The 24969-nt window shown below is 41.4% G+C and overlaps 2 protein-coding genes across 4 annotated transcripts in view; both read left to right on the top strand.

Annotated features, from left to right (window-relative positions):
- PSMD14 (proteasome 26S subunit, non-ATPase 14) overlaps positions 1–13393 on the top strand; it is an 84690-nt gene extending 71297 nt beyond the window's left edge. For all 3 annotated transcript variants that reach the window (XM_014445997.2, XM_006083214.3, XM_023745523.1), the window contains 3 exons: positions 1411–1536; positions 9718–9780; positions 12666–13393. In XM_014445997.2, the coding sequence (XP_014301483.1) occupies positions 1411–1536; positions 9718–9780; positions 12666–12764 (288 nt within the window). In that variant the 3' untranslated portion in view covers positions 12765–13393. The remainder of the gene's footprint in view (positions 1–1410; positions 1537–9717; positions 9781–12665) is intronic.
- A 4552-nt stretch (positions 13394–17945) lies between these two features.
- The window catches only part of TBR1 (T-box, brain 1), a 10254-nt gene continuing 3230 nt past the window's right edge, over positions 17946–24969 (top strand). Inside the window, 9 exon segments of the mRNA XM_023743610.1 lie at positions 17946–18637; positions 19226–19380; positions 19745–19812; positions 19814–19867; positions 20455–20613; positions 21586–21647; positions 24614–24779; positions 24782–24929; positions 24932–24968. Coding sequence (XP_023599378.1) covers positions 17946–18637; positions 19226–19380; positions 19745–19812; positions 19814–19867; positions 20455–20613; positions 21586–21647; positions 24614–24779; positions 24782–24929; positions 24932–24968 — 1541 coding nt within the window.

Here is a 24969-nt window from a genome sequence, read left to right as displayed (position 1 = left end):
GGGTAATGACGTCACGTAGCAACGTCCAGCTTCCTCTCCCTAGCAACGACTAGCCTCCTTGCAGTTTCTTCAGCCCAGGAACATGACTTGCTTTATAGCCAGGTGCAAACATTTCACACTTTAACTAAATGTCTGTGAAGCATTTTCCCGTGCCTCATCTCATTTGGTCCTCACAGAAGTCCTGGAGTAGATAGATGGGAGACTCAATGGAATCCTATTTTCTTTTCATTAGCCAGAAAATGGAGATTTAGAAAGCTTAGAAATTTGACCCAACTGCAAAGAAGTAAGAAATGGTGAACCTTGAAAATGACTTCACATTTTCTCACTGTGCAGAATATAGTCAAATACTGCTACAGTTAAATATTTTACCCTTTGTTTTCCCTGTGTGATCTACAATAATAATCTGCTTCGTGTTGATATTTACTGCTGTGTTGCTGACAATTACCTGAAAGAGAAGTTGGGGTGCTTCACTGGGCTGGAGAAAGTTTAGCTAAATCAGAAAGCAGGTCTAATTAAGCAAGTTTGTTCTATATCAGCCGTGGGCAAACTACGGCCTGAGGGCCAGATCTGGCCCGTTTGAAATGAATAAAACTAAAAAAAAAAAGACCATACCCTTTTATGTAATGATGTTTACTTTGAATTTATATTAGTTCACACAAACACTCCATCCATGCTTTTGTTCCGGCCCTCCAGTCCAGTTTAAGAACCCATTGTGGCCCTCGAGTCAAAAAGTTTGCCCACCCCTGTAATCTATATCTACTAGTATAAAAGGCTAAGTTGACTCTTGCATGTGTGATACATATAAAGCTCTCACTGGTGCCAATCGCACGAGTGTGTTTCGATCTCATTGTCAATCGTGTATTTGGTTGACACTTCTATTTATAGAGAAAGGGCGAATGGTGATATTAAAATATTCTAATTAATTTCCTTTTAATGTGCACGAATTCGTGCACCGGGCCATTAGTGTATTATAAAATTGTACTTGAAACCTATATAATTGACCAATGTAACCCCAATAAATTCAACTAAAATGAATATAGAAAAAAATGAAAGAAAAAATTTCAGATGTTGATGGTGTTATAAAAGTAATAAAGCAGGTTAAAGCAAGAAAGTTGTTTAAGATAGGGTGGGTGGGTTTTTTTATATTGAGTTGTTAGTGAAGGCACCTATCTCTAAGAAATTGAGGAAGATAAGGAAAATAGTCTTTGAGGCAGAAAAACAGCAAATACAAAGGCCATGGGGCTGGAGTATTCCTTGGGTTATATAAATTTAGTAGAATTCTTATTAGAGTTTATTTAAGTTAAAATTAAATTCATTAATTCCAAACATTTTTGTGAAATTGTTCTCAAGATAAATGAAGGACATATTCTCCATATAAGAAAATTATTACTTTTTCTTTATGTTTTTTAGATGTTACTAAATTTGCATAAGAAGAGTTGGATGGAAGGTTTGACACTTCAAGACTACAGTGAACACTGTAAACATAATGAATCAGTGGTAAAAGAGATGTTGGAATTAGCCAAGAATTACAATAAGGTAAAAGTTACTGCCAACATTTATTTCTTATAGTCTTTGGAATATGTATGTTTAGATGCCAAGCATTGTATAAATATAATTAGTTAAAATAGAGTGGCTTCATTTGTAGATCAGATAGTAAATATTTTAAGCTTTGCAGCCATCGGATCTTTCACAACTACTAGTCCTTTGCTCTTGTAGCGTAAGAGTTCGTAAAGGAAGAAGTGAGGCTGTGTTCTAGTAAAACTTTACATACTAAACCAGGCAGCTGGCTAGATTTGGCCCATGGGCTATAGTTTGCCATTGCTTCTGTAAACTTGTTAAAATAATTTTACATTTGAAGTCTTTTAATTTTCAGAGGACTTTTTGCTGGAAGGAAAGGGCAACAATGAGATGTTATATTTTAATACTTGCCATATAAAATTTATTTTATGAACGTTTTTATATTGTGTATTAATATATGTGGCCATGATAATGTTTTTGTTTTATGTTCTGTTATAATTTTGAAATTAAGAAAATACTTGAGCTATGACTAAAATGTATCTTCTGCATTGTATTAGTTTCCTAGTGCTGTCCTAATAAACTACTATCTACTGGTGTCTTAAAACAAATTTATTCCCTCACAGTTCTGGAGGCTAGAAGTACAAAATCAAGGTCTTGGCTGGGCCATCCTCCCTCTGAATTCTATAGGGGAGGATCCTGCTTTCTTTTTCAGCTTCTGTTAGTCCCAGTCTTTGGCTTGGGGCAGCATAACTTTAACCTCTATCTTGGGTTAGGATTTCAGCATATCTTTTGGGGGATGTGATTCAATCTATAACATGTATTTTCAGCTTTTTTACCAAAGCCACATAAAGAATAGGTTTTACATTTTGATACATTTTGATCTAGTACAATGCAAATGTGTGTGTGTGTGTGTGTATTGCATTTATATAATTGCAAAAAAGTTTTATGAAACAATATTTACCCTTATGTGATACATTCTATTTTCTTTTTCATTTGACTCAATTTCATTCTATTTCAATTATACACATAAGTATTACACACAAATACATATAGCTTACAACCCATTAATGGGTTGAAAATCTAGAATTTGTAAAATATATACACACCCACATATTTACAATGTTATGTTTATAAATATTTATTGCATATCTCCTATATAAGTTGCAGTGGAAAACAATTTCCTTCATTTATAGGAAAACAGGGGCAGCAAGAAAAGCTGATAACCAGAATACCAGGTCAAAATTGGTGTATTCCGTAACACCTTAGTATTCAAGTTGTCCACAGACCAGCTGCATCAGTATCACCTGGGCTCTTCTTAGAAAGACAGACTCTCAGAGCTACTGAATCACAATCTACATTTTAACAAGATTTCTAGGAGATTTGTAGACTCTCAGGCTGTAAGTTAGAGAGCACTGCCATAGAGAAGTCCATGTAAAGCACGGCAGAAGGTCAGAGGCTTGTGCTTTTAGCTATGGACAACCCAGGAGGCTGTCTTCGATGATAACCACATTTGAACTAGATGTTAAAGCATAAATAAGATTTAGACATACAGAGAAATGTTACCCTAGGCAAAATGAACATCACAGGCGAAGATTAGGAGAGACAGAAAAGGCAAGGACATGTTTTAGAACCTGTTTGGCTAGAGTACATAATGCATGAGCGTGATAATGCAGACTAAAGTGTTTTTAAAGTTATTGAAGTCAAGTAGCAGGGTATCAGGAAACAATATATATATAATTTGATTTCAGAGAGGAAGGGTGAGGGGGAGAGAGAGAGAGATAAAAACATCAATGATGAGAGAATCATTGATCGGCTGCCTCCTGTATGTCCCACACTGGGGATCCAGCCCACAAACCTGGGCATGTGCCCTGACTGGGAATCAAACCATGATCTCCTGGTTCATAGGTCAACACCCAACCACCGAGCCACTCCAGCTGGGCAGAATAAAGTTATTTTTGATCATGGGCATGATATATCCAGAACCTGGCTTTAGAAACATAAGAACCAGACTTCAGAAGCACAATTTGAAAATGGATTAGAAAAAGGAGTGCTGTAAATGGATATTCTATTTAGGAGGAGCTTGCTGTTACCCAGACAAAAGGGAGTGAGTATCTGAATTATTGCAGTGGCAGTGGGAATGAAGGCTTCAGTCAACAAATAAAACATGGCACCCATTGGGTAGATGAAATGAAAGGAGGAGGAGGAATCGAAGTTGAATTCAAGGTTTCCCGCCTAGATGACTAGAAGTGTGATGGTACTAGTAACAGTTCCAATTTGGATAGAAGTGGAAGGATTGTGAAAGGAGATAGTTGCATTTTAAATAAGCAGAAATGTAGGACTACAAATTAATAGTAGGGGCTAGCGCTTATGATTTGGAGACAGTTAAATTTGATACTGGTTATCACACCAAAAAGTAAATTAATAAACACATCTTATCAAACTAAATATTAACCAGGTGACGGTATATAAAATTTGCCAAGTGTAGCAATGTCTTTTGAGAGATTTGAGCTTTGAAAAAAAGTTGCTGGGCCCCATACAAATTAAATTTCAGCAGACTTAGGTTTGGCTTTGTAGAGCATGCCCTGATATATATGTAGTGTTCAAGCTGGAAATCCCCTATGGTTCTAGATTACAAGGAAAATATTTTTATCTTTCTAGTATATATTTTTATGCTGTGAAGAGTAAAGAGAATCATTTATCATATTTGAAACAGTTAACCTATTATAAATTAAAAAGTTATGACAAGTTATTATTCAGCAGACTGTAGGAATGGTTTTCATTTCTCTGTAACATTACAAGTTTAAGTAAATTCATATTGGTACCACTGCCAGGAAATAACCTATTTATGGTTACTGCTGCCCATCCGCAGAAGTTTTTTTTTTTGCTATTTTACAGTTTTTAAAAATCTCTGTAGTACTCAAAAACTTGTAAGGTTTAGTTTTAAAATGAAAACAATGTGTAAGCTGTGATATGAAGCCATCCAAATTTGGAAATGTAATTCCCTCTGTGATTGAAAGAGAATGTGGTGGAGTTTTTAGTAACACTTAAAATATAAAAAGAAAAGCCCATGCTACCAATTTTTCTTAGTATTCTTTTTAATTGATTGGTATTTTAAATTAAGGTAATTATTGTTAGGTGCCAGTTAACTCCTAAAGTAAACAGAGGTTAGAAAATAATTAAATTCCTTTGTTCCAACTTTTCAGTTTTAAGTCTGAATTCCACACTCAGATTCTGCTTGATTATTAGTCATTGATTTCTCTAATTATTGAACTTTAACACCCACCACTCTTAGTTCAAATTTCCTAATTCATGCCAGGTGCATCAATTTTTTAAGATGTTGATATTTTATTGAATACTTATCAATGAATGATAAAAGAGCATTTTAAGGATAGCATAGGCACATAAAAATTTACCAACTTTTCAAACATGTAGCCCTGTAAATTCTGAATTCTGACAGTTTGCTTTTCAGATAGAAAATTGCCTACTTAAAACCTTAAATAAACTTCAGATATATCTTTATGTGTTTACATATTAAATATGTAATAATATAATTATATTTTGTTTACTACAGTAGCTGTGTTAAATATGAAAATGTTTGTGCTAGAGCAGTAAGATTAGAAAAACAAAATAGATATAAGTATTGGGAAAATCAGGTCAGATTATCATGATTTAAGTATGACAGGGTATGTTTGCAAGCAGACATAGAAATCCAACATACTAAATTAAAGTACTGTTAGAATTCACTGGCTGGGTAGCTCACTTGGTTAGAGCATCGTACCAAGGTGGGATCAATCTCCAGTCAGGGCACATACAAGAATGAACCAATGAATACATAAATAAGTGAAACACCAAATTGATGTGTGTTTTTTTTTCTCTCTCTCTCTCTTTTCCGTTCTTTCTCAAATCAATCAGTTTTTTTAAAAAAATATAATTATTGCCCTAGCTGGCTTGGCTCAGTGGATAGAGCGTCGGCCTGCGGACTGAAGGGTCGCGGGTTCGATTCCGGTGAAGGGCATATGCCTGGGTTGTGGGCTCAATCCCCAGCGCGGGGTGTGCAGGAGGCAGCTGATCAATGATTCTCTCTCATCATTGATGTTTCTATTTCTCTCTCCCTCTCTCTTCCTCTCTGAAATCAATAAAAATCTATTTAAAAAAAATTTTTTTAAGTAAAAAAATATATCCTATATAATAAAAGCCTAATATGCAAATTGTCCCCTTGACCGTGAGTTCAACCAGGAGTAGGGGGCAGCTGGAGGCCCCCGCCAGCGGTGGTGGCAGGCAGCTGGGGGAAGGGAGACCCTAGCCGGGAGCCGGCAGCCACTAGGGACCCTGCCTGTGCATGAATTTCGTGCACTGGGCCTCTAGTAATTATTATAATCTAGAATTATGTAGCTGCTAACCATGCAAATGCTGGTATTCAAAAATTGCATATTATCTAAAGAATTCTTATAAAATAGTTATTAAAAACAATAATAAATTGGACAAAAGAGCTAGGAAACTGAAGACAATGGCATATGAGCATGAAAAAAAAGTTCAACCTTATTAAGTAATCAAAATTAAAATTGTACATAGAAAATTTCCTTTCAAATTAAATAATTTTTTGGGGAAAATGCACCATTAGTGGGGAAAGTAATGTGATATAACATTTTTGGAGGCCACCTTCCAATTTTACCTTTCAATTTTAAATAGATATAACTAGAGGCCTGGTGCACAAATTCGTGCACAGGTGAGGTCCAGCCGGCCGGAGGGGGCAGCAGGGGCATGGGAGGTTGGCTGGCTGGCTCCACCCCCTGGTTGAACTCTGATAGAGGGGACAATTTGCATATTACCCTTTTATTATATAGGATATATTCCTTTAAACCAGCATGTTCTCTTTTGGTTCTCTTTTAAGGGTTAATTATGAAGAATAAAAACTACAAATACCAACTAAAAGAAATATTTGCAAACTGCTGTTATATGTGAAAAATTAACCTGTATAACAATAATAAAAATCCCTACTATGTTACCTTCCCTCCCTTTTTCAAAGACACCTATCTCACATAGATCTCAACAAATTATGGTAAGTGTCACCTCTTAGGTGCAAGGAAGGGGAATGATACACTTTATGTAAATCCTGAATTGTTTTCAGTTTTTGCACTAAGCAAGTGATATTTATACCTAAGATTGTGTTACCTCAAAGTAACAATAGCTTAAACAAAATAGAAATGTATGTCTCTTGCAATTCAAGACCAGTATGAAAGTTTGAAGTCATCACAGACCTAGAACCCTTCTGTCTTTTGCTCCACTTCCCTTATGTTGGCTTCCATCCTTTAAATCGCCTCATGATTTCATGGTGATTGCTGCAGCTTTAGCAATCCCATCTGAGTTCTTGGCAACAGGGGGAAAAACGGAAGGGCAAAGAGGGATACCTCCCAGCTAAATCACTTCCCTTTCAGAATCCCTTCTGCAGGTCTTACCCAGCACTTCTGATTATATCTCAGTGGCAGAAAATTGAACACCCCTTGTTTTGACGAAAGCTTTATAATGTAGTCTTCACCTGGGAGCATTTATGCCTTTATAAAATCAGGGTTGCATTACAAAAGAAGAAAGGGAAGATGTATATTGAGTAGGCAACTAGTAAGCTCTGCCATAGTAATTTTTTTCAACAAGCTGGACTCTAACCTCTCTCTCTCTCTCTCTCTCTCTCTCTCTCTCTCTCTCTCTCTCTCTCTCACACACACACACACACACACACACACACACCTTCATTTTATATCCCTATTTCATGTGATTACATTTTAAAATTGTGACTTTAGAAAGCATGTACTTTAAATGGGATTATGACATGTTAGAGAGTAAACAAACTTAACATGTCAAAGGGGAAAAAAGAAGCCCAGGGAATAGTTATATGAATTGGAATAACAGACATGGTGTCATAAAAGCAGAGGTTTAAAAGAGTAGAAGAGAAAACACGTGTTGGAATAGCTCTAAGGTGTTCAGAAAATTCAAGAAAACTGAGTCCATGGAACTCACTTGGTGGAGATTCTTAAAAGACTGTTAATGAGGTACCAAAGATATAATCCATATTTGTTTAAGGATAAATAAATGGTAGAATTTGAGGTACAGGTTTTCCACTTGAGAAATGTGACCATAACCAGAAAAAAAGAGGACAAGGTTAATGAGTTTTGTAAAAGCCTCTTTGAGATCAGGGGTACGTCTGAGGGGTTTGTGATAACATAACAGACCAAATTCCAGGAATTTCTTAGAACTGTGCAGACCGTGCATGATGGGATAGCCATCTGGGGGTCTTTGTTGATAAACTGTTAAAAACGTTTCTAGTGTGAATAGCCACAAACATTTTCAGTGCTTTTTTGTTGGTTGAGTAAACCGAAGAGCACAAATGCAAAAGCAAAATTTGATGCCAAATCACAGAAGTTGCCATAAACACAGAAGTTCCCCTAGTGAGGACACTGCCTGTGCCTGAATTTCATTTGTTTCTGCTGCTACCATTTCTTAATTTTTCCTGGTGACTTGCCAGATTAGAATTATGAATGAAGGCGAACTGGCTTTGCCCAAATGGTAGATGGAATGTAGGTAACTTAGGTAGATGGAGAAAATATTTTCGGGGGTTGATGTGGTGATCTGGTCTTAGAGTGTAAGAGATGTGCTTAATCTTTTGTCATGGAGGTTTGCAACCTTAGTATATGCCTAAATCTACAGCTGCTCCTCATTTTCCAGATGGCATCTATGGCTGGGAGTACTTTTTACCATCTGCACTTCTCAAAGAGTTTGTGAACTCTCTATTTTAATTATTGGAAATGGAAAAAACTAATTGGTAAAGTTGTTACATGTTGTAGAAGATTTTTAAAATTGAGTTTTTGCATTCTACTTAAGTTTTCATATAGGGTCAATACTTTAAATGACATTTGACTTTCATCTTTACATATCTGCCATGTTCAATATTTGCAATACCCCAAAATACTCCATAATAACTATTTTGTACAGGGATTGGTATTTTGAGCCAAGTTCCAAAACTCTTGCCTCCTTCCAATACTGTAAAGTACTGTTGTTGGCAGAGCATAGAGCAGCTAACATTGAATGGATATAGAGTACAAACTTATGTGACTTGTTCCATTCATCTAATATGTTTTCAAGTCAGTCGGTAAGGTATAGTGTCCTAATTGTAAAAGTAAATGAGGACAAACTTTATGTGTTGCAGTGTATTCATATATGAAAAACATTAAGATAGAGAGAAGCAATTTCCTAGTTAGGAAATAATTTTTTAAATAGCCGAGAATAATATGAATGGCATCTGACTCTGAAAATGAGCATATTCTTTATCTAGGGAATTGTGGATTTGCAGTGTTAACTTTATTTTTCCTTTTTGCAGTTTTATCAGTCATAAGTGTATTTCCTAATGATGTGTTGTAAATAAGTATACTGTAATAAGCAGTGAATACAATACTTATTTGCCATCTTTTCTTTTAGGCAGGTTCTACCAGGGAAATTCTCTAGATAGTTTGTCCATTTATAAAATTAGACACTTGCCATCTTTGCTCATTTTCAAGTTCTCTGTTTACAAAACTATTAAGAAGGTGTGAAATGCAGCCAAACTTCCCAGTTTATGGGAAATGTCTGATGATTGCATTTCCTACATGTTCATTGTTCACACATGAAGAAATTTGGCAGCTGCAAGATTATTAAGTTAGAGTATCCAAATCTAAACCTCACTGGGATTTTTTGGTTTCCTGCTTTCTGCCACAACCATCTCATCTGCTTTTGTAACCATATTTGTAGTACGTGCTATAGTGTTCTTTCTAAAGGTGGGTGATCCTTAAATTTGCTTTGTTTTCCATTTATCAGATACTATGAATAAATCATAGACCAGGAGTTTATCCGATGTACTTCTTATCCTCCAGTTTAGCCATCCCTCAAAAAATTCCAGAACAGTTTCCAAATAGTTAACTGGTAGTCCAGTTTGATATTTTCAGTGCCTTTTACATATTTCCTAAAATCTGTTGTTAAAATGATGGTGATAATAGTTTTCATTGCCCTGAAGCATATTCTTAAGATTAGTAAAATTGCATTTTTGTTCAGTAAATTTCTTTAATAAAAGATTCTAGAATGAAAATTATGATAGCCATTATCTTTGGTGATTATTCTGCAATGGGAAAACTAAACTTAGGATTTGAAACTCTGTCCTTTGTGTTTCATTCACAGGCTGTAGAAGAAGAAGATAAGATGACACCTGAACAGCTGGCAATAAAGAATGTTGGCAAGCAGGTGAGGTGTACTGTAATAGGTTATACAGTCGCATAATAACATACTCTTGTAAAGTTAAAACTATTTTAGGGCCTGTTTCCCCCCCCCCTACCCCCCCACCCCCCCGTCTGTTCAATCTACATTTCTCTTCTGTCATGTAAATGTGACACTAATTTTAAAATCATTGAATTATTCAATGTCATATTCTCTCTGCCACCTAAAGATAAGTAAATCACAAATATACCTGTGAGATCTTAGTGAAAATACCTTACTAGAAATAAATTAGGAAACTTGTGCCCTGAGTTAAATTTTTAAGTATTATTTTTACTTGAAATAATAACATTGAAGATAATAGAATGGTAAATTAATTTCATATGTAACAGTTTTTAATGATATAGTTTAGCAATATGTAGGTACTGTTCCTGAGAAAGCTCAGAGCCCTATTGGATTATACTGCATGATGAGAAAGGGTTTTAATTTTAAGTATTTGCTCTTTCACTTTTCTAAGATGAAATATATATTTTAGTTCCTCCTTCCTAAGGATTGGGGAGAGCACACCAACCAATTAAAAGAATCTACAGATTAATTAGACTGTTTTTTAAAGAATGTTGATTACATTTTTTCATTTCATGGAACATGGTTATCATATTGCTGATGTTGGCAGAATCTTGATATTTCAGATGCAAGACACTAAGCTGTCTTTGCTTGCAGCCATCCTACCATATGCTCTGATCCCATCACATCTCACAAGCTATGTAGGTTTGGGCCAGGACCATTCTTGGATGGGAAATCTCTAAGAATCACCCAGCTGCCACAAGAAGTAATGTAGATAACTGCGGGAAGTGTGTTACCAATTCACTACAAAACCAGTTACTCCAATAGAGCAGTAGGGGCAAAGGTCTGACTTAAAAATATCACAGTGATGAAATTAAATCCCACTACATTCTGAATATTATAATTTAAAAACAACAAGAACCTTCCAAAACAAAAATGAAATATAGTTCATCTTACTCTTTCATCCTATGGGATATGGTCATCCCTGTTGTCTTTTCCCACTACTTATTTTCATCTAATATATATTAAATCACCAACTTGGAGTGTGCACTGTATAAAATTCAGTAACTGGTTTTTTGTGTTTTTTTTTAAATTACTCTGAAGCTGTAGTTTTTTGATGTGTAGATTTTATATAATAATTAGCAATAAATAAAAGGACTACATTAAATATATAATTGGCAAAGTGTAATAATCATCAGAATCATTTTTTAAAACAGTACTTCACTGGTTTGGCCTATTGCACAGCAAAAGCAAAACTGTCTGTATTGGAATTAGACCAATAATCATCTTCTCCTGCCAGTCTTTTTTTAGTCTCTTTCACCTAACACGCTCTAGGTCTTATTTCTGAAGTAAAGAAAATTTAATATTGTAGCCTAGTTACTTGAAATTACTTGTAGCATGTTGTATCTCTGGATTGTTTAAAGAAATCAAATGCATTGAAATTGTAGTTTAGAAGAGAACAGCCAAGAAATAATTCCAGTGGTGAACATTTGTTTAAAGTTAGGAGTCTTGGGTATTTTAGCAATACTCAAAAGAAAATAATGCTTTAATTGGAATATTTTTATTGTGTGCAATATTCTTTATTTCAAAGCTTTCATATTTAGCTGAAATACTTCATTCAGCTCAGCATTAAACATAAATATAAATTAAGATTTTAATTTATCTTCCTTTACTAAAATGCAATTTTTAGGCTGTTTTTAAAAATATATATTTTTACTGATTTTTAGAGAGGAAGGGAGAGAGGAACATCGATATGAGAGTGAAACATTGATTGGCTGCCTCCTGCATGGCCCCCATCAGGGATCGATCCCACAACCCGGGCGTGTGTCCTGACAGGGAATTGATCTGGCAATCCTTTGGTGCATGGGATGATGGAGCCATACTGGGCAGGGCTACTACAATGCAATTTTAAGCTTTTTTTTTTTAACTCAGACATTTCAAATATAGATTTGATCAGGGTTAAGTTAAAGGATTGTACCTATACACTTTCCTCTGATACTTTTTTTTTCCAAAACAGCTTCGTGAAAGATTTATTCTTGACATTTTATAATTGATCCAAATTGTATTTAAAATTTTAAATTACTAACAGTGACTTTTGACCCAAGAATATTTCCTGAATCACTTAAAGCACTGTTCCCTAAATATTAAAATTATACAAGAATTAAACTTATATTTTAGAGGACATGAGAATTCACATTGAACTCCTAAATTTGATATGTCTGCTTTGAGTAAAGTACCACTCAGACATTCAGTATATGTGAATGGCAGAAAATATACACACATACTCAGATTTGATACACACACATATAAATGCTTATATTTTTTAATTGAATATTGCAGGCTGTATAGAATTTTGTTACTCTTTATAATCTTTGGTACAGAGTTATAGCATTGAGTGTGTAAGTCAGTCTTTCATTGTGTAATCTGTTATTTTATCACTTAAATTTTTAACAGATATAGAAATCCTAAAAAGGTAATAGTGGTTCTCAACCTTCCTAATGCCACGACCCTTTAATACAGTTCCTCATGTTGTGGTGACCCCCAATTTCATTGTTACAAATTGAACATAATTAAAGCATAGTGATTAATCACAAAAGCAATATGTAATTATATATGTGTTTTCCAATGGTCTTAGGCGACCCCTGTGAAAGGGTCGTTCGACCCCCAAAGGGGTCGCGACCCACAGGTTGAGAACCGCTGGGTAATAGTATATTAGGAATATTAAATTGTAAAATATATATCAATTTAGTTTGGCTTTCTTGACTGAATTTCATTAGCTACTGAAAAAAATCTAATTTGTCTACAGTAATATGGTTCTTTTTTCTTTCTTTCCTTATTTTTTTTTCTTTCAGGACCCCAAACGTCATTTGGAGGAACATGTGGATGTACTTATGACTTCAAATATTGTCCAGTGTTTAGCAGCTATGTTGGATACTGTCGTATTTAAATAAAGCAGTGCAGAAAGCTTTTAGTGATACTTTCAGTGTACATTACTCTATTGTTCCTAATACTCCAAATCAAGGGACCTCTGAAGGTGTATTTGGTTAAATGTAAGACATCTGGCATCATTTGCAGCACTGTAACACCTTCAGTCTCAGTTGTGCAATTACTTCTGTTTCTTTAGTCAGGGTCTTTGCAGATTCCAAAGTTATATAAGAATACATCAAAGTGGACAAATTTTGTTAAGATCTCATTTAATATTTGAAGAAATCAGTAACACAAATATATTTTGATTGTTGCTTACAAAATAAAGTACATTTACAATCTATGTCTCCTGAGGTCTTTTTGGCACTGGGTGGAATTGACAGAATAACATTTGACAGTGCTTTAGAAATTTCATACTAAGATATGCTTCCCTGTGCATTTTAAGATTTTATAACACATAAAACATCAATGTGATAACAAAACATCTGAGTGGCTACCTCATTAGTGGGTAATGCAGAAAAATGCTGACATCTTTCATTTAAAGGATTTGTCACAAGTTAATTTTGTATAAACAATATATCTTGTTAACATACAGTCAGGATCTCAGAAGAGTGCAATTGAAGAAGGGGCAATTTTGATGTAAACTATCATTTTTTTTTTTTAAAGAGTACAATCCAACAATCATGTTGAGATTGTGTGGGAATTGCCTGCTGCAAATTCCACTGGACATAGAAAGTGTACTGTATAATGTCTTCAGAAATGAGAAAAGTAGCCCAGCCAGTGCGGCCCAGTGGTTAAGCATCACCCTATGAACCAGTAGGTCACATTTCGATTCCCCATCAGGGCACATGCCTGGGTTGCGGGTTTGATCCCCAGTGTAGGGCATGCAGGAGGCAGCTGATCAGTGATTCTCTCTCATCATTGATGTTTCTATCTCTCCCTTTCCCTTCCTCTGAAATCAATAAAAATATTTAAAAAAGAGAAAACTAGCCATAATGTGAATTTAATATAATGAGCACATAAGCAATTTTGTTACTGTTATCTCTCCTCTTTCTGTAACTTAGAAGTACTCAGTTTTCTGTTAAAGACAAAAATTTGACTAATGGCAGTTTTTGTAGATGACCCTATCCCACAACCTGCTTCTAACCTGATGATGTTCATAAGTTCAGCCCCAAATACTCATGGTACAGCACCATACTGGGTATCCCAAAGGGTGTTGGCAAAACATATGGAGACAAAGATTTAAGTCTTATTTGTACCTTCATGAAAATATGGCAAAAATGTTTAAAGGAGGTTTTACTTGGGCACTTAGGAGTTAGACTTAGCCTCTACTAGGGGTGGCATGAATGAAGAGGTAGGTAGAATTCTTGTCCTGTTTGAACAATTCCAGGCTCTTACTGCTTGCCTAATGAAAAGTTAGCAGAAACTAAAAGTGGAAATGTCTTAAATTTCGATTATATTTTGCAGTCTCTTTGGTGGAATAAGAGATAATTCTGAACATTTCTTGCTTTTCCTGTAGTTTCTTCTTTTAAATATGATGGTAGTATATTTTATGTAGGACATGTAATATGTATTAATTTGTTGGCATACAACTAATCATTTGTAATTAAAATATAAATGGAAGTTTTCCTTTTGCCTAATGTAAACTTGTGTGTGACCTATTTTTTTGGATACGTGATTTTTTCCTTTACATAAATAAGGTTCTATGACTTATTTCACAATACTGTTCATTAGAGCTAGTCAGATTTTTTTTTTTGTACAGTATGCCCTCAGAAGAAGGCCTCAGTAATGCAATGGCTATTCTCAACGTTCTGTTTGGAAATTTTTTTTTTTTTTCCACTTAAGTCCCCTGAAAATACCTCCTGAGTGAGTGTGGTGACTGAGAAAGCTTACACGAGTCTCGTCTTTTTCCCTCTTATGTGACCACCTCATCTTCCTGGGCTCTCCACAGCCACATACCACTTTCTCTCACTTGGTTCATGTTGGAGACATTCCCAATTTCAAAACAACATCAGAATCCCTTCCCTATCCCAAACCTACATTTTCTTTGTAGATTAGGATGCCCGAAAAAGAAGCTCATTGAATACACCTTTGTCTCTGAATGTATTGCTATTTTAGCAGCATTCTGATGGCACAGGCCCTTAGGCATTGAAATGACTTATTGAATCACAAGTTCAACGAGCCACTTTTCAGGTGTGCGTGTGCTTGTGTGACCTTTACACGTGTACTAAACATTAACGTAGCACCAGAACAAAAAGTCTTGCTTTACTCTTAGACTAGTATGAGGGGCATTGAAAGTTCCAGCCTCACTGTTCAGTGTGATCTGCCTGGAACAGGAACACCTGGGCCCTCTGGAAGCTGCTTATATATACAGAATCCAGGCCCCACTCCAGACCTGAATCTTGGCATGGTTCATATGCAATTTAAAGTTTGCACTGCTCTGCATAAATATGGCTCAAAAGCAGGTGTGCTGATCCTGGGGCAAGCCTTAGTTTTCCTTCTTGAGTGTATATAAATTCAAGGCATAGCCTGTATGTGAGGAATCACTGAATTTCGTACTGATAAAGTGAGTGTACATTATCTCCTAATTCTGAGGGACGTGCACTTTAACCTTTTCAATACTTTAACCTTTCCTTTTAGCATTCTTCATTTAAAAAATACACACAAAACAATTTAAGGTGCTAGGAATGGCAGCCTCAAGAAGGAGCCCAGGTAGAAGAATCTCACCTTTTTGCTACGCATTGAAGGCTCTGTGTCCTGCTGAGGAAGGAGGGGGTAACGAAGCAATGCAGAGGGCAGACACTCAGGGACAAAGAGTTTCATGGTCAAAGAAAAGGGAATACAAGAGGAGCTAAAATAGAACCAACGCCTCTCAGAAACGGTGGTGGAAGGTAATGAGCAGAAAAAAGTGTCAAATAGTCTCATAGCCACTGACTCCAATCCGCAGCCCAACGCCTGCATAGCCAAGGCCCTGCTCGTTTATTAAGCTTGCAGGCAAGGAGCTGAGATATGCTTCTGAATGGAAAATTGGGTCTGGCTGTATTTTCTCCCAGAAAACTGTCTCGGCTTGAGTCTAGGACATCTGGTCCATCAACTTGTCCTGCCCAGGGCCTTGCTCGCGGCGCCCTGCTGGAGCCGCAGCTGGTGCCCTCTGCGGCGAAGGCGGCCAGCCCGCCTCGGCGCGAAGTCTGAGTTCAGCACAGCCCGATCTGAAAATGCGCCCGCCTAGGTTAACCCCTCTCGCCCCTGCCCAGGACCCAGCTATGTCCCCAGCACAGCCGTCCCTCCGGGAGCTGCTGGGGAAGAGAGACGCGCTCTGCGCAGGCCACACCGGGCGGAGGTACCCAACCGTTCCTTAGGCGCGGGAAAGAGTGTGTGCCCCGGGCTCTGCGCCTTATGCCACCCGCTCGCGCTCCCTCAGTTTACCCGGAGGCTCCCTCTCAGGATCGCCAGGGTCCTGGGAGCCTCCTCTCGGGCCGCTCGGGGACCCCACACTATGAGCCCCAGTCCCAGCAGCGCCCCGCGCGGAGCCGCCGCCTGCCGGCCAGCTCGCAGGGCGGAGTGAGCTCGGGTGCGAGGCTGCTCCATACTCGCGCGGCTCCGCGTCCCGGGGGAAGCGGCAGGAGGGCAGGTCCGCGGGTGCCGTGCCAGGGGGAGCCGATTTGGGCGCATAAAGCGTCTGCTGCTCTTGGCCCTCCGGTCCGGCGCGGTCCGGGCAGGGGCTGGCTCCTCTGCAGAGCGAGTACTAGATTTCTTCTACACCTGGGGTTGCGTTGGGCCTCGTGCTAGATATTTATGCCAATATCCTTTAAATTGCTTCTTTTCTCAATTTCTCCTCCGATTCTTCGCATTTTAAAATTATTGGCATGGGTTCTTTTCCTCTCCAGATTATATAAACACTGCGCGCACGCGCGCGTGCACATACACCACACACACACACACACACACACACACACACACACACGAGTCTTCAGCAGCGATCGCTGTGTTGACACCACTTCCACTCTGTCTCCACAGATCAGTGCTTCTAACGAACCCATTTGCAGGAGGACGCGGCCCTTTCCTTTTCTGGTGAGGCTTTTGAACCTGTCGCCGAGGCAGTACCTTGGAGAGAATGTCGTGCAGTGAGACGCGAGGGATGCGGGGCGCTTGCCCCCAGTTAGATGCTCTTCAGATAACATGCAACCAAGCTCGCTGATAAAATATTTAGTGAAGACCTCTTAAACGTCACTGCGAGTACATTAAGGCACTTCAATCCGACAGCTTATGATTATTTCAAAACTTAAAAAGATCATAGGTTCTCACGGTTCTGTGCTCACCCAAGAAACCGAACCTTCCGGAGGTCGGTGGATGGGTGAGTTGCTGCTTTTCGCCCCCACTGCTCCCTCTTCCCGCCCACTTTCATCGCTGTGACTCTCAGCAGCAGAGATTTATTTACTTAGGAATTTAAAAGGTGTATGTTGGGGTGGGGGTCGCCGAGGACACACAGGACCTGCTCACAGAGGACTGGCTCAGGTGTTGTGTGCTTCTGTATTAACTGGAAAAGACAGACTCTGGAACTTTTACAGGGCGAGAAGAGGCCACCAGCTCGCGCTTTGTATACTTTGCACTTGAAATCGTTACATTCAACTGAATATTTGGCTCATTCAGATCCGAAGTCTCCTAGCATCGTCAAATTCCCTCCTCCGCCCCTCAGCTCGAAAGGAGGAAGGGGGGGCGGGTAGGAAAATGGTTAGTAAATTGCACGTCTTTGAATCTTCCTAAAGCAGTGGTCACAAAGCTTAAAGGTGACACAACAGTGCTCACGTAAAACCAACACACGTTCCCCACCCCCCACCCCAAGTCAACAATAAAACCATCCCCTTCAATTTGCCATGATCATCGCGACCAGGAGCCAGGTGATTATCCTAATTAATGTCTATCTAATTAAATTACTGTCAGCAGTTAACCAATGGCAGGAGCCGTTTCATCGGCTGCACAAGCAGCAAGATCAAAAGTGAGCGAGCCTTTTCTGATTGCTGCATAGTGTCAATTGGCCAATCTCTTCTCCCAGGAGAAAAAAAAAAAAAAAGTAAATCAAACCTTTGGGAAGCATTCGCTGGATGAAGTGCTTTCTGCCTAGTGAGGGGGTCTGTGGATTTCTAGTTTATGATAAATAGGACTTTAAAAATCAGGGACAGGAGGGCGAGTGTTCAGGTTCTAGAGCGATGCAGCTGGAGCACTGCCTCTCTCCTTCTATCATGCTCTCCAAGAAATTTCTCAATGTGAGCAGCAGCTACCCACATTCAGGCGGATCTGAGCTTGTCTTGCACGATCATCCCATTATCTCGACGACTGACAACCTGGAGAGAAGTTCACCTTTGAAAAAAATTACCAGGGGGATGACGAATCAGTCAGATACAGACAATTTTCCTGACTCCAAGGACTCACCAGGGGACGTCCAGAGAAGTAAACTCTCTCCTGTCTTGGAGGGGGTCTCTGAGCTTCGTCACAGTTTCGATGGCTCTGCTGCAGATCGCTACCTCCTCTCTCAGTCTAGCCAGCCACAGTCTGCGGCCACTGCTCCCAGTGCCATGTTCCCGTACCCCGGCCAGCACGGACCCGCGCACCCCGCCTTCTCCATTGGCAGCCCCAGCCGCTACATGGCCCACCACCCAGTCATCACCAACGGAGCCTACAACAGCCTCCTGTCCAACTCCTCACCGCAGGGCTACCCCGCGGCCGGCTACCCCTACCCACAGCAGTACGGCCACTCCTACCAAGGAGCCCCGTTCTACCAGTTCTCCTCCACGCAGCCCGGGCTCGTGCCCGGCAAAGCGCAGGTGTACCTGTGCAACAGGCCCCTTTGGCTGAAATTTCACCGGCACCAAACGGAGATGATCATCACCAAACAGGGAAGGTAAATGCTACGTCCTCGGCTGCCGCTACTCCTGGGGCGGCCCGGGGCAAGTTGTGACCGCCGCGGCTGCGAGGATTCGGGGATCGGGAGCCGAGTGGAAGGCGCTCTGGTGCTCCCTAGAGTTGGCTGGTTTTGGAGAAGGGGGACGTGGAAGGTAGAACCACTGCGGTGATGTTGGGGGTGTGTGTGGGGTCCCTCTCCAGAAAGGTGGTCGGAAGGCAGTCAGTGGGCAGAGAAAGGCGAAAGCGAGGTAGAGACCGGGCCAGCGGCCGCGAGTGGGGAGGGACGCCGGGGTGCACGACAGGTGGAAAGCGGGTCGCCAGCCTTGCTCTCCACCTAGGCGGCCGTACCTGCCGGCTCCCCCACGCCGGCGCACCGGCCGGACCCTCACCCCGGGCTTCGGCCGCGCTTCTGTCCCTTCCCCACCACCCCCTTTTTAACCCCTTTTCTAACCCCGCAAACATTCGCTACCGACGCTGAGCGAACAAGTTTTGCTTTGCTATCTGGCGCCGCGCTTCTTGCTTTTAATCTTTAACATTTATGTTTTCCTCCTTGCTTTCTTCCCCCCCCCCCCTTTAATTTAAATAGGCGCATGTTTCCTTTTTTAAGTTTTAACATTTCTGGTCTCGATCCCACGGCTCATTACAATATTTTTGTGGATGTGATTTTGGCGGATCCCAATCACTGGAGGTTTCAAGGAGGCAAATGGGTTCCTTGCGGCAAAGCGGACACCAATGTGCAAGGCAAGTCCTTCCAATTAACACGTTTTCCTGACACTTACTTAGGTGAGAATGATTAATTAAAGCCTTTGTGGACTGGCTCGGGCGACTTTTAAAACGATCGGCCAATGACTTCTAAAAGGAAACGAGGGGGGACAGGGGGACAGACGGAAGGGGGAGGATTATCCAAAAGCTATTTTAATAGGATGCCCAGTTAATCGGAAGAAAGCGCGGCCTAAAAAGCCCCCGCTAATGGGCCTCTACGTGGAATGGAATAAGGTGTGTGTGTGTGTGTGTGTGTGTGTGTGTGTGTGTGTGTCCTACGCATCGAGGAGTTGGGACTGGGCAGTGCCCGGGGCATATGTAAACAACATATTTCTTTCTCTAGGAAATCGGGTCTATATGCATCCGGATTCCCCCAACACGGGGGCTCACTGGATGCGCCAGGAAATCTCTTTTTGGAAAATTAAAACTTACAAACAACAAAGGAGCTTCAAACAACAACGGGCAGGTCAGTGGCTCAAGCGCTATTCTCTCTCTCTCTCTCTCTCTCTCTCTCTCTCTCTCTTTCTCATACACACACACACACACACACACACACACACACACACATTCGCCCCCTCAACATTCAGTTCATTAGTTAAATCAGCATGAAAAACTGGGTACATGTTTCTTTGCTTCATTAAAAAGACTTTTAAAATTATATTTTCACCCTCCAAAATGATATTAAATCATCTATAAAGTTGTTCTCCTCGCCTCCCTGCCCAGTTTCCGAGTTCATGACCTAACCAAGTACAAACACTTGATTGATATCGAGAAGGAAACCCCCAGGATCTGCAGATTTGAAAATCTTTGTTTCTCGCTCTGGAGGAAGGACTAGGAGAAGGGCCCCGAGGCTCGGGCGGTCGGGTGGGTTCTCCTCCGCGCTCGGCGGTCCCCGCTCCCAGAGGAGCGCGGCTGGTCCGCTCCGGCTCGCGGGTCACCAGCCGGCGAGACCCGAGGCCCTGTAGCCCCGGGCGGGCCCCTTGCGGCCTCCGCAGCCCCGCGCACACCGCCTTAACGCGCCGCCCGGCGCTTCCCTCTCTCTCGGCGGGACAGATGGTGGTTCTGCAGTCCCTGCACAAGTACCAGCCCCGCCTGCATGTGGTGGAAGTGAACGAGGACGGCACGGAGGACACCAGCCAGCCCGGCCGCGTGCAGACGTTCACTTTCCCAGAAACGCAGTTCATCGCGGTCACCGCCTACCAGAACACGGACGTAAGGAGTGCGGGCTGGGGGCTGGGCGCTGGGCGCGGGGCGGTGGCACCTCTTCCCCGGCACCAACATCAGCAACAGCTGGCTCTGCTGAGCCTGTTAGACGAAGGCGTGGGGGCCTGCTGCGCACCTCCCCTAGGTACCTGGCCGGTGGAATCTACGTCTCTGTTGCGGGTCATGCTGCGGGTCATGCGGGCCACCTTTGAGGTGCTCAGGAGTTCTAGGGCCCCTTTTCTTTGGAATATTTTATTTAGTTCTCAAACTAGAACAACTTTAGATATGCTTTTTTAAAAAAAGCTCTCTTTCCTTTGGAAAACAAGCAGATTTTACCCTGCATTTTATTCTTGGCAATCTGTGGCATTACCTAATATATATATATATTAAAGTCTCAGAACTGATGGCTGACTCAAACATCACTTTTGGGGGAGCAAAAGAACATACTAATTCATATATGTAAAACGACAATAAATTAAATTACTGTGGGCTATGGAATGAATTTTCTAGCTCTTGACCTCTTGAGCATTTGCAAGTTTGCAGAAACCAAAACTGATTTTAAGATGCAACTTGTCTGTTTGGTTGTGACTCAGAAGCAACCAACTTTTAAAAATATGGTGAAACGTTTAAAATAGGCAATTTTGGTTATTAATTCAAGTACCCCTTAGAGATTTTTGTCTGAGTAAGTGTATTCATTATGTGTAACAAGCATTTAAAAAAATGTGCATTTGAACCAATTTAGAGCACATAGGAGAGCTCATTGAAAGCAGTGCTTTAGTTTTGGGCATCATTAATTTAAAGATGTTCCTCATAACTTTCATGATAATCCCCCCCCCCTTTCCACCCATGCCCTCAACTTTTTGATGAAATCGTAGGCCTTAAGCCCCTATAAAAAGTGGCAGATGATATATCCTCAAACACCCAATCCTCCTGTATGGAAGGTGAGATCATATTAATCTTTTTTTTTTTTCTCTTTCCCAGATTACACAACTGAAGATAGACCACAACCCCTTTGCAAAAGGATTTCGGGATAATTATGACACGTAAGTAATTTTGCTCCTTTCTTCTCAAATAGTTGTGGAATTGGGCTTTAGGTCAAAGGTGGATTGTTCTGTGCAAGGTTTTTGGAAGCTAGAATGTGTGAAGACAAGGTTGTTTTCCAGGTTTCCCCTCTCCCTTTTGTCGACTCCCTTTCTCTCTGGCTTCGTTCTTCAGCAGTTTTGGTCAAAGATTTCCTCCACCTATTTTTAGCCTCCTTATAAATTACAGAGTTGTTGGGGGCCTCTGAGACCGGCTGGCTGGCAGGGGAAGCTGCCCTGGTTCCCGGGTGCGGGTGGAGTTGTATGTGGCGCTGCAGATGCTCAGCTCAGACTGTCTGTGTCTGAAACCTCTTGATTCTGTCTGAAAGTGCATGTGGCTCTGGCAGTTGTTACAGCCTCCTTGGCATATGTGACTTCTATTTACCCATTTTCAAGTTTTGTGTAATAGCGTTTCCTGTGCGAGTTTACTATGGACTGAATAAAAATGTGCACCCACCATAGGCAAATTCATGAGCAGAGCCACTCCAAAGTCATTTCAGGCTTTGAGAAGGATCTGGGTGCTGTTGCTGTGTGTTATTTATAAGCTTTGAGAGAAAAATATTTCCTCTTACATGTGTTTTAATGAAAAGTGTTGGTTCCCCTTTCTACAAGCCTCCCTTACCTATCTCCATTTCTTTTCTGCCAACATGCTGTCCTCTGGGCAACAGCAGGTGTATACAGTGCTTTCTGTGCATGTTCTAGCATTCTTGCTCAGAGACCTGGTATAGTGCCTAAGAGTTCAGATAGTGTTACACAGCAAAATCTGATCTAGATTGTGGGGATTCCCATACCTTTTCCTGACCATAAAAGGGAAGGGTACATACATTTGAATTTCACGGCTTGCATTAAGTGCCTGGGATAGAGCTACAAAATTGAAGATGTGTTTGACTAAAAATAGATTAAATTTATAGAGAAAGAGACAAGTGGCTGCTTCTATTCCATCTCCAGGTAGATACCAACCTTCTTTTCTGTTTTTTAAAAATAACAAATTGTGCATCCTTCAAAATTAGTTCAAAGGAAGCAAGCTTCACCTATGATTACCCAGAATAAAAACTTGGCTACTCTAGTCCTCCCAGTCTAAAAAGGTGGACCCGGCACAGTGGAAAGTGTGTGGCCCAGGAGACCAGAGATATTCAAGTCTGTACTAGGGGGGTCTTGCAGATTTTGAGCTTTTAATTCTGTTGTGAACATCTGTTCCGAAGCATTTTATTTTGCACAAATCAATTCAGTAATCCCGAGTGGGTCGGGACCTGGATGGGCATCTAAACTGTGTCTTTTGCAGACTGTTTTTCTTTTAAAATATCGTGGTGGTAAACAGAAAAGACATTTGCACCTTGCTGGTTATGTTCCCTTTCTGACTCCTTCTACTTCTCTTATTTGAAACTGGACTGAAATTTCAGGAGGGAAATTCTGTGCAGTCAACAAAATGGACCTGAGCAGCTGCAGAGTAGGCTCACCTGCCCCTCCTCTGGCTGACTTCAGTCAGAAAAACCAGCTCCCTTTGACTGGTAAATCACTGTGTGTTTTTCATAAAAGGCTTCTTTACCTATACGAATGGACACTTTAGCTCTTTAGGGGTTCATGACATCTCCCTTTCCACGGTTCTGTCGGTTATTTGGGCATCGCCAACTCCCGGAGAAACAGGGAGAGCAGTAAGAGTTTAGGGGGACCAGCGGGATGCTTGGCCACTCACCAGGGAATCTCCTCCCCAAGGGCTTAAGGTCTGACAAAAATGAGGCTCTCTTTCAAAACAGTCTGCTGGTTAAATATTAAAACATTTAAGTGTGAGCTAAATAAAAAGAGAGGCATGTGTGTCTGTGTCTGAGAAAACACTTCTACCAATCTTGATCCAATCTCTGGTTCCCTCTCAATTCTAATGGGATTTTCTAGGCCCAGGGCCTAGAGTTAGTTTTTGATTATTTTATCTGAGGTGATTCCCAGTAACACAATTACTGTCTGGGCAGTTAGCTATAGGGCAAGTTATTCAACTTCCCCTGGCCTCAGTGTTTGCATCTGTAGAGTGGGGGTAATGGTGGTACCTAACTCCAAGGATTATTGTGATAGTTAAGTAAATCCCCATTTGTACAGTCCTAGACAACAGTGCCTGGCACATGGTCAAGATGCATAAGGGTTAGCCATTATTAGTGGGAGATTGCTTGGAGGAAGTGGACAACTGTCCTCTAAGAGTTTGCCCCAAAGTACTTAAAAAAACAAAACAAAACAAACCAATAAGGGAATCCAAAACTGGGCAGAGAAGGCCAGAGTAAAGAATACTTTTTCTTTGTAAAAGCATTTATTGATTGTTGACTTTGTTTCCAAGTCATTCTTGTTTGTACCGGTAGAGGTGGGGGCTAAAGGGTCACACACGAGAAACAAGACAGTCAGTACCCTGGACGCTTCCAAGCCACCCTCGGGTCTCAGGCGGCTGGTGGAGGCCAGATTTTAATGGTCGCTACTGGGACGGCCAGCAGGTGTGTCAATAGGAAGAAAGCGGTTTTAAAAGGGCGGAGGCGTGTGTCTCTTGGTTAGAAATTTGGTTCAGAAACTCTGTCCGCAGAGGAAAGGCCCACTGGGCAAATAACACCTTAGTCCCCGGGGTAACCTGCCGTAATGTGTGCACAGATTGGAGATGCGGGATGGGAGTCCGCTGCTGTGCTCCTCTCTTGGTCCCCTGTACACTTGGCGAGTGTGAGAGCCGGGGACAAGGAAAGCCTTCCTCTGGATCTGCATCAGTTGGGGGCAAATGGCTCCCTTTTTAATCCCACGATTTATTTGGGAGAGCCTACAGGTCTGTGACCTTTTGCCTCCATCCTGGACGGCCAGTTTCAGATGGAGCGTGCGGGGCTGGGCGAAACGTGGCGTCCTTTCCTTCCGTCCCCCGCAGGGACCTCCGCGCCACCCCGGGTTCTCTCTCTCTCCTTCCCTCGCAGGATCTACACGGGCTGCGACATGGACCGCCTGACCCCCTCGCCCAACGACTCCCCGCGCTCGCAGATCGTGCCCGGGGCGCGCTACGCCATGGCCGGCTCCTTCCTGCAGGACCAGTTCGTCAGCAACTACGCCAAGGCCCGCTTCCACCCGGGCGCGGGCGCGGGCCCCCCGGGCCGGGCACGGACCGCAGCGTGCCGCACACCAACGGGCTGCTGTCGCCCCAGCAGGCCGAGGACCCGGGCGCGCCGTCGCCGCAGCGCTGGTTCGTGACGCCGGCCAACAACCGGCTGGACTTCGCCGCCTCGGCCTACGACACGACACGGACTTCGCGGGCAACGCGACCACGCTGCTCTCG

Source organism: Myotis lucifugus, unplaced genomic scaffold (genome assembly GCF_000147115.1).
Source record: "Myotis lucifugus unplaced genomic scaffold, Myoluc2.0 scaffold_5, whole genome shotgun sequence".
NCBI classification, from domain to species: domain Eukaryota; kingdom Metazoa; phylum Chordata; class Mammalia; order Chiroptera; family Vespertilionidae; genus Myotis; species Myotis lucifugus.
This window is presented reverse-complemented; position numbering and strand designations above follow the sequence as displayed.